Genomic DNA, 16,861 nt, shown 5'->3' on the forward strand with positions numbered 1-16,861 from the left:
CAACATTTCGACGCAACAGTTGAGTTCTAAGGCTTAGTTGACGACGCATGGCAAAAATAAAAATTGTCTGCGACAAAAATTGTTTAACTTATTGAACTGCATTTTGTCGCAACAGTTGTTCAATATATTGGACTGAATTCGGAGTCAACCGATTATATGTCTGAAATTGTAGTTGCAACACAGACCACAACGACAAATCGCACAATTGTGTTTGGGACACACATTTATGACTTCAAAAGGTTTTAACAGCTTTTAATTTAATTTATTTATAAATTTTTTATATTAATTTATTATTTGGTATATATTAATTTTTTTATCATTTAATTACTAATTGAAATTTTTTAAACTCATATATTTAAATTTATGATTCCGTTTGCATATATAAAAATATTTAAAACGAAAACTTAATACCTAATAATACCGAGAAAGCGATAATCAAAATTACTACAAACTGTTTTTAAAAATAAAATAAAAATAACTGAATTTAATATCATATAAACAAATTAAAGCAATCAAATCAGAAAATAATAGAAAATAGTTAAAAATAGTTAAAAATACTTTTGGAAACGAAACATATACGACGAATTACTTATACAAAGCAAAAATATTAAAAAATATTAAAAAATATTTATACAAAATATTTTAATTGTTAACAAACAGTGGCCAAATAAAGCAGGTAACGTTTTGGAAAAATTATTAGAAATTTTTTTTATTTTTTAATACATCAACTAGTAATCTAACGTCTAGATTTAGTATTCATTCATAAAGCATTAGATTTAAGTCATTTATCTAATATATATTCTAAGCTAATGCAGTAAGTAAGTGAAAATAAATATGAAAAAATGCAAAATATATGAAAAAATGCTGAGAGTAAAATTTGCTTATATTAAATTAAATAAATAAATTGTATAATTCTATTTTAATTATAATTATAATTAATTCTAATAATTAATATTTAATATAAAAAATTACATTAATGTTTATATTAAATTTAATTTTTAATATTTTGTTAAATATTTATTTTTATGAGATAAAATTATTTATTGATCAAAGAGTTACCGGCTCTTGTCACTAATTTAAATTAAATTATTATTTAAAAATTTATTAGCGGGCTAATTGATCATTTAAATATAAATTTAAAAAAACTGTAATTTATTATTTATATTTAAAAAGCAATTTATATTCTTTTTAAATATTTTTCCGATATTTCGACTATCTTTTAGGGAAACTGAGTTGATGTTCAGAGTTTCCCTGAAGATAACTATCGAAGACATAAAATATAAATTGTTTTTTAAATATAAATAATAAATTATAGTTTTTTTATTTCTATTTGAGTAACCTATTAGCTCGTTAATATATTATTATATAATAGTTTTGGTCGCAAATAAAAGAATAAATTATTTTAAATTATTATTTTAATTTTTTTATGATATTTTTTTTTTGAAAACAAAAGCTTGATTATCTACATATATACATATTTCTTAATAATCAAATTTTCTATACTCTAAATATACATTTTTTTATTAATAATTAAATTTTCTTTTGTAACTAAAATTTTTTATATAATTTAATATAAGCAAATGAAATCAGCAAGAAACTTTAAAACTTCTAAACTTTAAGCTTATTTATGAGGCTGATTAGAAAGTAAGCAAAATTAAAATATATACATATATATATATATATATAAATAATTTTTAAGTCATATACATAGAAATTATATCTTATAAAAAAAGAAATGCAAACGTACATAGACTAAAAGCATTCTACTAACTTTTGTAAGGCAAAACACCAACAACAAGCATATATATACTATCTTACATTTATATATACATACATTTAAGCATAAAAATTGTATATATATACTCTTATATACATATATATTATTAATGCAAAATTTTTTTACTAATAGCAGACTTTTTACACATTTTTTATATTGTGTAAAATAAAATTAGGAATTAAAAATTAAAATTAAAATACAAATACAAATATAAAAGGGAAACAACATTTTTTTATATATAGTAATATAAAATATTATTTTTTATTTTTATATTATATGTAAAAAAATTTTAAATATATATAATTAAATATATATATACATATATTTTGTTAACCAGTGCAAACAAAACAACAATTGAGAAAAAATAATAAATATATATAAATGTAAAATTTTTATAAAAACAACAAATTTTTGATTTTTTTTTTATTTATTTTGGTTTTTTTTTAATTAGGAAATTTAGTTTTATTAATTTAATTAATTAATTCTTGGTGATATTTTTGTTATTCTTATATTTTTTGCATGTCGTAGCTGCGATCGTTAATAAAAAATTATTTCTTTTCAAGAAAGGACATCTCTACATATACGATATATCGAATTGAATGAAACATTTTTTTTATTTATTAAGTCAAAGAAATTTATTGACAAGAAATAGAACATATTTTTGATTTAAAAAAATTTTTGCCATTTTATATATTAAATTTATTCAATTTAGTTCAGATTAAACCACATATACTGTTGTAATTAAAAATTTTTTTATTTATGGTTGACCCTATTTAATAAAATATAAGAGAACAAGCATTCCTGAGAATACGTCTTGAAACATAATAATAAGCAAATAATTAAATTTACCCAAAAATAAGTTTCAAATTTGATTTTAAAATATATATATTCTTTCTTAAATCAAGAATTAAATATTAATCATGTGGAACATAGATATATTGAAGTCATATAGAGCTTAAAAATTTCTACAATATTATATAAATATTAGTCACTATTACTTAACTGAAGATATTTTTTATATCTATAAAATATAAATATCAATAATCCATTAAATCAGTATGCATTTTTATGCATACTAAATCTATTTAGTATGTATAAATCGACAGTCTAAATCGATTTGATTTAAGGAATAGGACCAAAAGTAGGAATATTATATCCCTCCAGTCAATACTTAACAAGCAGATATGCATAGTGACGATAGAGGCATGTAGTTTTAAGTGACGATCTCTGCTGCTTCTACTTTTCATAAAAGAATGTTAAGCTTTAAGCAGGGCTACAATTTTTGCAAAACTTTTTTTGAAGAACTATGATTATGATAGTTCTTCAAAAGTCTTACAAAATTTTTAAATGCAATGAATTACTTAAAATGATATAGGTAGCTTGTAAACTAGGAATATGCCTTTCATAATAACTCTCTACAAAACGCAACAGCTAGATGGGGGATATGTCAAAACTGGAACCCAAAGGTAACACAATGGTCAGAATCCAATAAACGGTTTATGTGGAGTATGTTACAGAATCGGTCTAAATGCTAAGCTAAACATTGATTAATCGTATGTGTTATTTATTTTTATTTGAATTTGAATGCTTATAAATATTTAAATTTTAAACAAAACATATATATAATTTTACAAACAAAACCACAACTAAACAAAATAATAAATAGATTGTGACCTTAACCGTTCTGTTCTTGATATTAAGCCTTAATTTATGAATGTGAAATCGAACTTAAACTTTATTTGAGCCCCTCAATGGGATTTGACAATCCATTAAGGACCTAGCCCTGCTTTTCATTCTTCCTCCATTTTTTTTTACTGCTGCTCTCAAAGGCCCCTAATATACGTAAATCATGTTTAGCCACATTGATCTACTCTTTCTGGATAGTCCTCTTTTACGCGTTCTCGGAATTCCTTCTTCAAATATCTTTTACTGCTTTCTTTCGATAGGCAATCTGATGATGTGTCCCAACCAGTCGTAGTCCTAATTAATTTGTTAATTTCATATTATAACTTTAAATTTTTTGCGAAGATTAAAGTATTTCTGAATTCATATTATTAAAATTTTATGAATTTTATTTATTTTACTGTATTTTTTTTGTGTTGCGTAAGGATTGGAATGCTTTATGCACCGTCAGATCAGCCGTCGTGGAAATGGTGTTCTTGACTCCTCTTCGAAGAGACTTATTCCTCTCCCCGGTACCGCTTTTGCTTTACTTCAAGAAGTATCTGTTTGGTTGGCGTTGCTAGCCACACAAAAGAAATCCTCCCTTTAATTTTACTATTAAATTTATTTATTTTAAAATTATTTTACTATTAAATTTAAATATTTTAAAATTATTTTACTTAAATAAATATTTCTCAATTATTTTACTATTAAATTTATTAATACACATATTAACTTTTATTTTATTTTATTTTATTTTATTTTATTTTATTTTATTTTATTTTATTTTATTTTATTTTATTATTTAATTTTGTTTTATTTTATTTTATTTTATTTTATTTTATTTTATTTTATTTCATTATATTTTATTTTATTTTATTTTATTGTATTTTATTTTATTGTATTTTATTTGATGCAATTCTTTTATTTTCTTATCTTTTTATTAATTTATTTTATTTCTTTATATTTATTTTTATTTTATTATATTTTATTGTATTTTTATTTTATACAATTCTTTTTATTTTCTTTTAATTTATATTTATTTCTTTACATATTCCAAATAATCTATTATATCCAAAAAAAATGTTATTTTCTCTACATAAAAAAATATTAATTCATAATTAAAAATTTAAAATTTTTTTTTATTATATTATATAAATATTATCAAAAATTGTGTATTTTGATCTTATATATATGTATGTAAATATTATTATTTATGTAAACCTTATATCAATTTGAAAGTAAATAATTGTAAATTTGTTGTAAAACATCATCAGTCAGCTTCATTACTTTAATTAGCAATTAAGTAATTAAATTGAATTATTTATCTGTATATAATTCGTGTGTATTTATATTTCATAATTAAACATTATACATTATATATTGTATTAATAATTATTTAATTTAAGATATCATTCATTATTATTAAAATCAATTGTAAATTCGATGAAACTCATTCGAACGAATTGTAAAATTTAAGGAGAATAAATGACTGCTTTTTAGAGATAAGTAAACCCATCAACATAAGAACTCAATTAATTGTTATTATCCAAATTATTATGGTATAATTAATTATAATTACATTTGCATATATTGTATTTTATAATTACATATATATATATATATACATATATACAACATAGTATATATAAAACTACGTATAACAGAAAACTTAAATAATCATTTATTAATTTGTATATTTAAATACAAATGCTATTTATTATAAATAATGCATATTGAAATTACTTTGTATTAAGTATTAAGTATTAAGTATTAAGTAATGCATTTACTTAAACATTACTTAGCAATATTTATAGAGTTTTAGTCTTATTAGTTGAACTCAGATTATCTCTTGGAATTTCAATCGATCTATTATTCAACTTCCTTCGCATTAAGCGCGTTTGTATAAATTAAACTTGTTTAACTTATAAAGAAAAAGAGAAATTTAATTAAAAATTTGTCAACAAAATAATCAAAAATTAATATTTACCTTTATTCCTAAAATGAATAAAAACGAATACATCTATATATTGTATTAAATATATGCATAAATATTTATAAATTTATAAATTATTTGCTCAAAAGTTAATTCTTAATTTCCTAAACATTGGCGCACTTACTGGGTAATACAACTCGCATTTTAGTACATCTATGGGATATCAAAACAAAAAAAATTATTCATATATTTATTTATTATTATTATTAATTTTAATAAGTATATATTTTTTTCTTGACATGAAATCATGTATTGAGTTTGGTTGATAGAAACAAGTTGGAGATTCATTAGTTTACGCAGTTATGTTCTTACCTTCAACCTCTTACCTTGATATATACATCTGCATAAATTATTAATTTTACTCATTGCTTTCATTAGTTTATAAACGAAATTTTATGGACTAATCCAAAGAGATACTTACAGACATGAGTCGTCATTGGCCACCTTGAGTAGCCTCCACCAGCCAGCCCGATTAGTTGCTTGCTGTCGCCAGTTGGTAGTACCAAACGCCCCCAAATCGTTAGGCACCTCCACCAGATTCCTCCACCAAAAACCGAATCAAACACCTTTCTAGCCGGAGCACTTTTTTCCATTCGCAGAAAATCCATTCATTTTAGCAGAAAATTGGTTATTCAACGAATTTTTGTAGAACCTAGGAAATATTAGAAAAACGGTTTCAAGAGTATTATAGCACGTTTCCACTGGCTTTATTAGACCAGTTAACTTGGGATGCAGATAATTCAAGCAATCTCAAGTAAGTTAATTGATCTAATGATGCCAGTGAAAACATACTATTACATCCATAACCAATGGTTGCTGCTAACTTCATGTTATTGTCAATATGTGGACAACAGAGGCTTGATACAGAAGTTGGAATTATTTCTTATTCAATCAGTTAAAATAAAAAAAAATTTTTGTTGTTGCAAACCACCACTATTCGAAACTCTATATTAAATTACCTATGTCGAGATAAAATTAAACAGTGTTACAAAACATAATAAACTACTTCATACATGGATTTAAGGTTACTGCGAAGTTTTAGAGAATCAATTGAGTGATTGCGTGGATAATAAGAGCTCTGCTAGGACACCTATGATGATTCACATTGTACTCCTTGAAAGTAATGGAACACTTTGGGGAAAACCTGACAGAAATAAAACAATTAAGAAATTTTAGCTAAACAAGCTTCTTCGCTGTTTCTCTTGCATTTTCAGACCTATAGCTCTAGCTAGTTCAACTAGCTAGAGCACAATAGTCTGCCAACTGAGGACGCTGGTCTCGTCTTACCCTTTAAAGAAAATACAAGACAAAACGAATCAATTTATATGCACTTTTCCTATTCGGATATTTTGGATTAAGTAAATGGTTTGATGTCTGACATTCTATACTATATAACTGATCCCTTAACATTTGACTAATCGGATTCACCTCTAATAATGCATTATATAGTTAATACATAATTGGAAGTATTTTGTTATTATTGTTAGCATTAATTTTTAAAATTATTTATAATATTTTCTTCTTTCCATTTTTATCACTCTTATTTTATTCATTTTAGTGTATTGTTTTTCCTTTTTCAAATTTACAAAACGATTAACATTAACGAGAGAATCTTCATAGACTTAAATACGAGTTGTAAAATTCTTTTATTATTTTCGCATATATCTTTCATACAAAAGAGAGATATAGCATACATACACAAAATATTTACTTACTGAAATAAGTAAACTAAAACAAACTAAAATATCACACCTAATCTAGAAAATTGTTGAAGAGATAAATTAAATGATTAACTTTGGATATGGAGACCTATTGGCTCCATGATCGCTCTTCAAGAATCTCTCTGTAAGAGTCTAAGAACTATTCTTACTATTTTTTCTTTTCAACTATTTATGTTTCCAACCAATTTATTTTTTTTTTGTAGATACTAAAATAATATGTTCAGCCAAAACAATAAATAATTTTTGTATATCTAAAATAATTGCTTTGTATTAATTTATTTAAAACTTAGATTGTAGAAAAATCTATTAATTGTAAATATATTTTTCGATTATTTGTGATGGATTGTTATTATTTTTTTTTTTAATGTAGGTCATTATATATATTAGTCCATTTAATTTAATTTATTATAAATTCAAAAAATATGCTTTCAAATTCTGAATAAAATTTATGTCTCATTTTTTATATGTAATAAAAAGTATTATATTTATGCTTTATATATAATATAACATAATTATACCAACTTCAATATATATACGTCAAAGAAGAAAAAATAAAAAATTTTATTACTTTAACAGACTTAAATCGTTTTATTGATGAACTAATTTAGTTAACTTTATAAAGCCAATAAAACAGAGAAAAAGTATATAGTAATAAATTGATGCCTTAAGTAAATCAAATTATAAAGAATTCCAGTTACAGTATATCTAATTTATCTTTTGATGAATAATGTGTCCAAATATCATGCTACCAAATGTTGTTGTCAATTCACATATCAGTAAATTATATACTTCGACTTAACAAAGATAGATATCCATATTAAAAATATTGCTTACAATACTGCTATGAGGCTCTAAATTAAAGGGTAATAGGAAGATCGTACATACGGACATATTCGGAGACTAGACATAATTCTAATTAATTTATAAAATAATATCAAATTATTTAATAAAGCGAAGTATGATAATTCATAGTGATAGTCCTAAAAAATATACTGTAGACTATGATTTGGTAATGTTTTACCATTCGCAGATCTTGATCATTCTCAGTGATTACTTAATGGAACTATGGTCTCTTCATTTCATGACAATTGACTACAAATTTATCCTTCATATGATAAATGTACAATACTGTCTTACAACGAAAACCAATTTTTTTATGTTTTTTTTTGCGGCAGAAAGCTGGAGATTGTTTATGCACTGACCACAAACAGAAAACCCAGAAATTGAGTACCGACTCTCACAGTTTATGCCTACCCGCTTATTCTAAGAGACATGCCCCGGAACTACGTTAGTATTACTTCCAGACATAAAACAAATTTAATCTATTCAATTCTTTAATTTTAGGTCGAAATTAGTCAGAAAATATATAGTAGAAAATAGCGGGCCAAATCGACTTCCGAATGTCTCTCACATTTGGAACATTGAATGAAATTTTTTAATTACCTTTAACGTGGATATGGAGAACATGAAATAACTTCAGAACATGTCTTTTAACATAAATGAAAACAATTGTCATTTTTTAAAAATTATTTTAAATTATGATAAAAATAAAAATAGCATTAACGTTGCAAATAAAGAAGAAATACATCAAGAATGTCAAGAATGTCAAGAATGTCATCAAGAATGTTATAGCTAAGCTATAATAAATTCCAACTCATTGAGGTGTAATGTATATTCACCTTCGACGTTTACACCATTCAAGAGGTGGAGTTGGTTTATGTCACTGCTATAAGTGGTATATATTGCCTACTGAGTTCAGCTAATTGCAGAACCACCATAAGCGCCCTCTGTAGCAATAAATAACCACGTGCAATTCACAATATTTAGTCAATTCACAATAAGAACATTGAAGAATATTTTAAGACTTATTTTAAACAAAGAATATCTTGTCAGAAAGAAAACTCGTTAAAGAAAGTCTGTCTCCTCTTATCAGTAGAAAAGCATTTTTCTTTTTCTGTTAGTATTTTTGCTTTTGTTATATTTAATTAATATTTATTTTTTTATTTTTGCATATGTGTATGTACTTCTAGTATATAATCAATACATTATAGCAGGTCTTTTACTATTTAAGTTATATTGATTATTTATATGTATATATCGTATGTATATGAGTAAGATATCATTATGAAAACAATTAAAAGAATTCAGATTTGTGGTATTGAAACCTTTATTAAGACTCAAAAAATAACACTTGTCTTATTATTTAACGGCAGATCATCTCAGCATTACTGCCAGTTTTTGAAAAGATCCACTACAGTAAGATATCCCATAAAAGACATTTGATTCCTTTTGAATATTAAAAAAAAAAAATTTTGTAATAATCTAAATCTCAGGTGTATTATATTTAAGTTTACTTTAGGAATCATATAGTGGACAATCCTATACAAAGTGAACTGTTTTGTTTTCAGCTTAAAAATGTATTGTTCCTGGAAAGGGGTCTGCAACCTTTAACTAGATAAGTTACTTTTTCTTCTGAAGTAGTAAATGTAAGTTCGAAACACGTTCAGAAAAACTGTTACACCTGCGGGACTCAAAGATATATTTCATATAATATAACTGTCTATAATGAAACATTCTATCATTTATTTATGTAAATATATTTATGTGTGGGAGCCGGTTAAGCAGTCAAGTAGAAATCGTTCAAGTAGCAGAAGTCAAGTCAGCAGTCAACAGTCGGCAGTCAAAGAGTTACGGTAGTGATTACGTTGTGTATATTTAATTCTCTAAATTATATTCTATTTATTGTTAATCTTAATAAAGTCATTAAAATTATTAATATCAATTTGAGTTTATCTTTTATATATATATCTATATCTGTAGTAAATATAATTATCTAGCTCTTGTTATTTCACCAATACGTTTGATGAATTAGAAGCTCTTAGGTAAAATATGACATGAATAAAGTTTGGATTCATTGATCTCAGGTAATATGATATATATGGTTTTTGGTATATAACTATCTGACCATATAATAATGTATAGTTTTTGTGACTATTAGAGAAGCTTCGAGTTTAACTTTGTATAATAAGCACATCATCAATTATTGTCTGACGTGATGAATTCACAAGTACCATTGAATGTAGTTAAACATGTAATACATATATACAATATATATAAACACCATATATACAATCTATGTATATACAATACCTAAGCAAATGTTTCATATTGAAAGAAATTGATTTAATAAAGTAATCCAAGGAAAATAGTCAATTTATGCCAAATTCCCACTTGATTTTCTACAAACAATGGATGTGCCAATCAGTTGTCAATCAATATTTGAGGACACTTCCGCAAAAGGACTCAATAATATGTCGCAAAAGGATGACAATTAAACAGTCAAACGAGGACAATAGATTAGTTTCAGGGGGCGCATGCAAATTATTTGCATTTAACAAAAGATACAAAATAGTTCATATGATATTTTATACACAAGCAGAAAAATACTAAACAATTTTGGACTTCATTAAATTCACTAAAAAAGCGATTTAATAAAAATAAAAAAATGAGAAAAAATCTTATAAAATTGAAATGAAAGTAAAATCGTACCCACAAACAAAGTGAAAATCAGGGTCAGCGCAGCTGGATCCAATCCTAGTTCATTTCTTCTATCAGCGCTACACACTGGGCACGCGTCCAAGCAATGCATAGTTTACCCTCATTAAAGGACAGACAAATATACGTTAAGCTGTCCTGGTCGCTACATATCCCAATTTATGGTATTCTTTCCACATATTTTCATATTGAATTCTGGAATATTTTGCATTCAAAGCGGATTATTTTCAGCTCGGCTATTGTTGTCGTACATGCACGCACATTAGGCATTTCTGGTAGTGGACAATAGAACTGCAGTTTTCCGTGCACTCAACATATTTTCTATTGAAATGCACCGTGAACGCACCGATTTCATTTCGCTTTACTCGTTTACCGAAATGAAGCCCAACAAATTCTTAATCCGACTGCAATTATCGTTCGGTTGCACCCTACGCAGCACCACTTTGCATGGGATTTTGCATTTATTTTTTTTATTATTTCTTTTGTTATAAAAAATATTTTATTTTTCATTTTTTATGCAAAATGCAAAATGCTAAGTGAAAATATCAAAATATATATTTTGATATATTCAGTTTTCACTGATCGTATACATCTGATAACAAATGGTAACAATTGTAGTTCAGTTTGGTATTGGTCAACATTGAATGACCTCCACTGACCCCGGATGAAGTGTGCCAATCTCTTTTTTATTATCAATATTTTTTTTTGTTTTTTTTTTATGCTAACAGCTTCTTTATTATTGTGCTGACAGACGTCAGACACGCCAGTTAAAAAACGGAATTATGTTTGAGGCAACAGGAAAGAAATATATGGAAAATGTTTCCATACTCTGGGGAGAAGCATATTGTGATAATATTTTACGCTCATTAATGTATTTGTTTATTTTTTTCATTAACTGAAATGGTTTATTCATGATGCCAGAAGGGATGTGTTGTTCCCTGAGATTAATTGGCTTAACAGTCGCAATTTGTGGGGAACGGAGAGATATAATTCATCCTACATTTTATTCGTATCCAACGATTATCTAACATAGCTTCATAAGACCGAAGAAGAACGAAAATTTTATAGAGAGCGGAAGCCAAATAATCCTCCTTCCACTTTGTTCGTATACAACGATTATCTAACGTAGCTGTATGAGACCAAAGAAGACCTAAAATTTCTTAAGTTGAAACCTTAATAAAACTGTTGTTTAACAATAAAGCTACATACCTGGGTGCTATCCTGGACAAAATTCTCAACTGAATTTCACAGCTTCAATATACTGCCAACAAAGTAACAGAAACATATTATCTGTGGCAAAAAAACATAAGGTTTTAACTTTAAGGTATATTTTAAAAATAATCAAACCAATAATTATATACATACCACTTATTTGGTGGTCTAAGGTCAAACAAAAAGAAAAACGCTGAAGTTACCTTAAGTGAACTACATCGACTTACATGCCAAAACCATGAGCACTATTACCACGGATGCATGGAGTGTGATCACAAGCATTCCGCCATTCACTATTCGCATTCGAAGAGCATGTGCTGCTGCACTTTGTCTTCAGAACAGTGGTAATATGATAATGATAAAAGGGGACTTACAGTATCACATGATTATAGTAGACATAGTACTTGCTGATCCACTCCTTAAGATACCTGACCATATTTAGAAACCACTTGAAATCTTATGTTAAATAAAATCAAAATTAACATTTCCAATCCAGAATAGGGCACTGAGGACAAACTCAGTTACTGGTTAAATTTAAAAATTATTGGATAAACGGTAAAGCCGAAAATAGGTCAAAAGATTCATTAACCAATCTACGATAGTCTTTGTAATAATACTTACTCTGAGCAGAGAAAATACAAAAACTTTCGTCAGGCTTCTATTATGGCAGTGTAGACTAAGGTACCATATAAATGAAATAGACTTTTATGCATCAGTTTTTGCTACTTTTGTGAAGTAAATATTAAAACATCTGAACACTCTATGAATCTCTATGAATGACTGAAACTAAGCAGAAGCAGAATCCATTTGGGAGATAACAATACAAAACCGTCGCTTGTGCTTAAGTTGATTGAAAGCCTAATAATCGCATTATTCAAGCATTATTCAAATTCTTCTACAAAGAAAAGAATTTCCTTCCTTAAGCAACTTATAAACTAATAGTAAGAAATATATTTCTAAAGGAATTATAGTGATTAACAGTAAAGTCGAGGAACATATTTACACAAACGAGGCTTAATATATCTGACTTAAGCAGACCAAGAAAAGTCAGGGAGGCGAAGAGATCTATGTGAAGAACTGAAATTTTAACATGAACGTAAGTCATTATTGAACACGATCAGCACAGACCGCCATCCATAATGACTGGTATCACATCCAATGATAAGTGTAAAAGTTTTCGTAATGAGAAGGAAGAAGTAGCTAATTAACAACTTCTATATGCCTGTAGAGTGCATAGCAAATGGAAAAAATGATTATAATTTGTTTCTATTAGATAGAAGATATCTCTTATATTGCCAGCGTTTCTTCAAAAAAATTATAACCATTTGTAACATTAATAAAGCGGTTTAACAAAGTGTTATTATATAAACAGAGGTTCCACTGAAATCAGGTGGTATCACATTAAGTTAATTACGCATAATTGTAACGGTTTTCAAACAATAGAAGCCGACGAACACGTATGCTAACCTACTTATCTATATAACTAAGAAAATATATCTTGACCTGATTAATCTATATATATTTGCCTTTAAATCCTACCCACACATTTAACTTCTATAATTAAAATATTTGCAATATGATTTACCAAACATTGCTTAATAAAAAGAAGACGTTAGTCAACCGATTATCAGTTTTTTGAATGGCGTTATATTATATATATCTCCTAAAAAGCGATCCTCTAAATACCTTCTAAGTAAAATAAGCTTACTTAAATATATATTTCTGTCATAGTTTAAACGATGGTTTCTCACAGTTTTCGTGATAGTAATCACATAACTAGTAAATAATAATCAATATTTATTTATAAGTACGGTATAAATAATATATTTAATATTTTTTATTTAATTGATAAATATTAATTAGAACAACACATAAACGTAATCAAAAGAACACGCTTCTTTAATAAATTTCTATTTATGATGCTGATAGGTATATATATATGTGAGTGTGTGGACTGAAAAGTCTCTGACTTCATAAAAACTCAATTCATAAATAAACAAACTGGAAAATCATAAAAACTTAATTTCCAATTTGTAATATAAATTCATTCATTTAATTTTTAATTCACGTTTGTTTTATTAATGAGAAAGTTTTTGTATGTAAATATAGCAATTCAACAGAATTTATAGTATTTTCTAAAAAAATTTTTATTTTATGTACATACAGGGTGTATAGTACAAAGCAGTAATAAAATCAATTCGATATCATCGTTTTGAACTACATATAACACAAACAACAACATTCTGTACCATAATAAACAATAGATAAACAATAGAATAATAAGAAGATGTGATGAAAAGTATAACTACTTCAGTAAATTACTTTAGGTGTCAACTTGCTTTCAGAATCAGTTATTAACTTACTTGAAACCAATTTGCTTGTTTGTTATTCCTATATATCTATATATACAATCCAGAGGCCTTTATGTATAACAAAAAAAATATATGTTTGGGTTTGACATTATATATACAGCACTGCTATGTTCATCAGTAATTAACAGAGCTCGGTTCCGATCTTAATCGTCTCAATGAGTCTGTTCATTTATTTTTATCTCTTAACACTACCTATCAGTTAAAAGATCTTTACATTATTTTACTACCACATTATCTATTTGTCGTACTTATGTTCTTTCTTAACTTATTGTTCTCCAGAGTTATCCGCCTTTAACATATTGTTAAGTTTGTCCTGAATTATTCTATCTTAGTCGAGAGATATTAATATCTGAAAAAAATGTCGTCGTCATGTTCAATTTATTCACGGCCAGGTTGTGGTCATCCAGCACATAGTACATCTCCAATATAAAACTGGATCGAAATTTGGCACTGATATTCCAACATATTCGTCATACACATTCAGAATTTTTACCTTTTCGAAAATACTGTTTATTACTATCCATACTTTGAAAAGACACCCAACAAAGACTATTACCTGGAATCAATCAAATTTTCTCACAAGTGACCTTTGATATATCTGCTGTCAAAATATATTATTCAATGAGTTAATAATCTTTGACACTAACTACAACTTCTGTGGCAAATTCTTTTGTTAGAACACGGGCTTCATCAAAAACTATTTCAATCTATATTCAAAGGTCCTGATTCTCAGGACCAATTTTAGAGTTTTCTTGATTACTCTCACCATGTGTACATAAATAGTTTAAATTAATTACAAAAATATTAAAACAATGAAATTTATGTGCAGCATATATTGTCAAATAATAGATCGGAAGTTTTCAGTACTACTAAAAACTTAGTAACTGGTCGACTAAATGTCAAAAGTAAAAATAATGAAACAAACTTCAACTTCAGTAATCAATTAAAAAAAAATTTTATCGACAGAGTTTCATTAAATTTACTTGTCGTTTTATTATTTAAAATAACCAAATTTTTGAAGAATTTTCTAATCTTTGTCTTGGAGGATGGGTTACGATTTAGACAGATTTCACGAGAAAATTTCAAGTAGCATGATTTGCAGTTTATGCCGCGGAGTCATGGAGAAGCCAACAACTGAGCCAACCTGTAAGCAAAAATTTTGCCAGGCATGTTTGGTGGCGTTTTGGTCCGTGTCTGGAAGGTGTCCTTGTGGCAAACGTATTTCAATACGCAAAACTTATGATGCAGGACCAGACTTGTGCATTCGGATTTCAAACTTACATATTAACTGTGATTATGCAGACAGCGGATGCAATGTCATCATAAAAGTGCGAGATCTCAAGTCTCATGTGGCCCAGTGTCCTTATAAGCCGGAATTTGAATGTGAAGCAGGTTGTGTTCTTGAAGAAAGTGATACTGAAGAGCAACGCCATAACTGTATAGAGGTGCAGAATGAGGCCTTAAAAGAGGTTCAAAATTCTATCAGTGAGCTGGCAGAGATGGAAAGCACTATTGAGGACAACTTAAACAAGAGCGATGCGTTAATTGAGTTGATGAATATTAATAACCCGTCTATCAATGACATACTCAATTCAATGTATATCTACAAGTTGTTTAAATCCATCTATAAGAAGTTAAAATCATTTGGTCGTCTGAAGATTTTTCTTATTTTGCTATGGTTTTTTGGAATATTTCTCATCTACACAATGATCTAGCACAGAAGCAATTTATGTTGCGTCTATATAAGGTAATAAGTAAACTAAATACTTATCGTTTAAGGACTCATTTATTTTAATTATTATATTTATTTAAATAAGTAGATGGAAATATATGTAAAAGAGAGAATATTGTAAACCAAAAAACCACTTTTTTCAAAAATAAAAGTAACTTTGAAATTAATTAAAAATCCTAATATTTATTGAATAAAACGCAAAAAAAAACATAGAACCAAAACTAACTTTATCTCCTTTAAAATAAGCCCAATCCTGTGATAAATAACTACAATGTCGCTTTACTCAATCCTCCACCCATTTTTCGTGGACTGATTAAGATATAACCTTTAACTCTTATATCGTAGATTCTTTTATATCTGCAGTCCACTTAAAAGGCATTTCGTAAAGTGGTAATGATGTATGGTCAGCCAAAAATTCATTTAATTTAATATGTTTAACAAAAACCTCTATTGAATACAATAATTTATATTAAAAATTTAGTTTCTTTAAAACCGACGTTAAAAATCAATTTAATAAATGGTGATTTTAACTTCAAGAACCGGAAAATATCTTACAGGTCGCTTGCATAATTAAATTGATATACTTGATATACTTAAATTGATAATTGATACACTAAAGTTGTCGTTTCAAATTGTCAAAATATTAAAATATAAAAGTAGCTTCAAAATTTGACAATTTGAACTAAATACCTTAAGAACACAATCTCACCTTCATTCGGAGATATTGCACATTGTATTACTCTCAAAGTTGCCTGGGAAAGTCACGTCACACTGACCACTATTTACTATTACTTAGTTAGCTGGCCATTACACCGTCAGTCGTTCTTGACCGCG

At 26.7% G+C, this 16,861-nt stretch overlaps 1 protein-coding gene across 1 annotated transcript in view; it reads right to left on the bottom strand.

Moving 5' to 3' along the window:
* Nucleotides 1–3,630: 3,630 nt before the first annotated feature.
* Nucleotides 3,631–16,861, bottom strand: part of LOC119661932 — a 22,467-nt gene continuing 9,236 nt past the window's right edge. Inside the window, exons 6-7 of the mRNA XM_038071481.1 lie at nt 12,151–12,292; nt 3,631–3,757 (exon numbers count right to left, since the gene is read on the bottom strand). Coding sequence (XP_037927409.1) covers nt 3,631–3,757; nt 12,151–12,292 — 269 coding nt within the window. The remainder of the gene's footprint in view (nt 3,758–12,150; nt 12,293–16,861) is intronic.

The sequence above is a fragment of the Teleopsis dalmanni genome, chromosome 1 (genome assembly GCF_002237135.1).
Source record: "Teleopsis dalmanni isolate 2A chromosome 1, ASM223713v2, whole genome shotgun sequence".
NCBI classification, from domain to species: domain Eukaryota; kingdom Metazoa; phylum Arthropoda; class Insecta; order Diptera; family Diopsidae; genus Teleopsis; species Teleopsis dalmanni.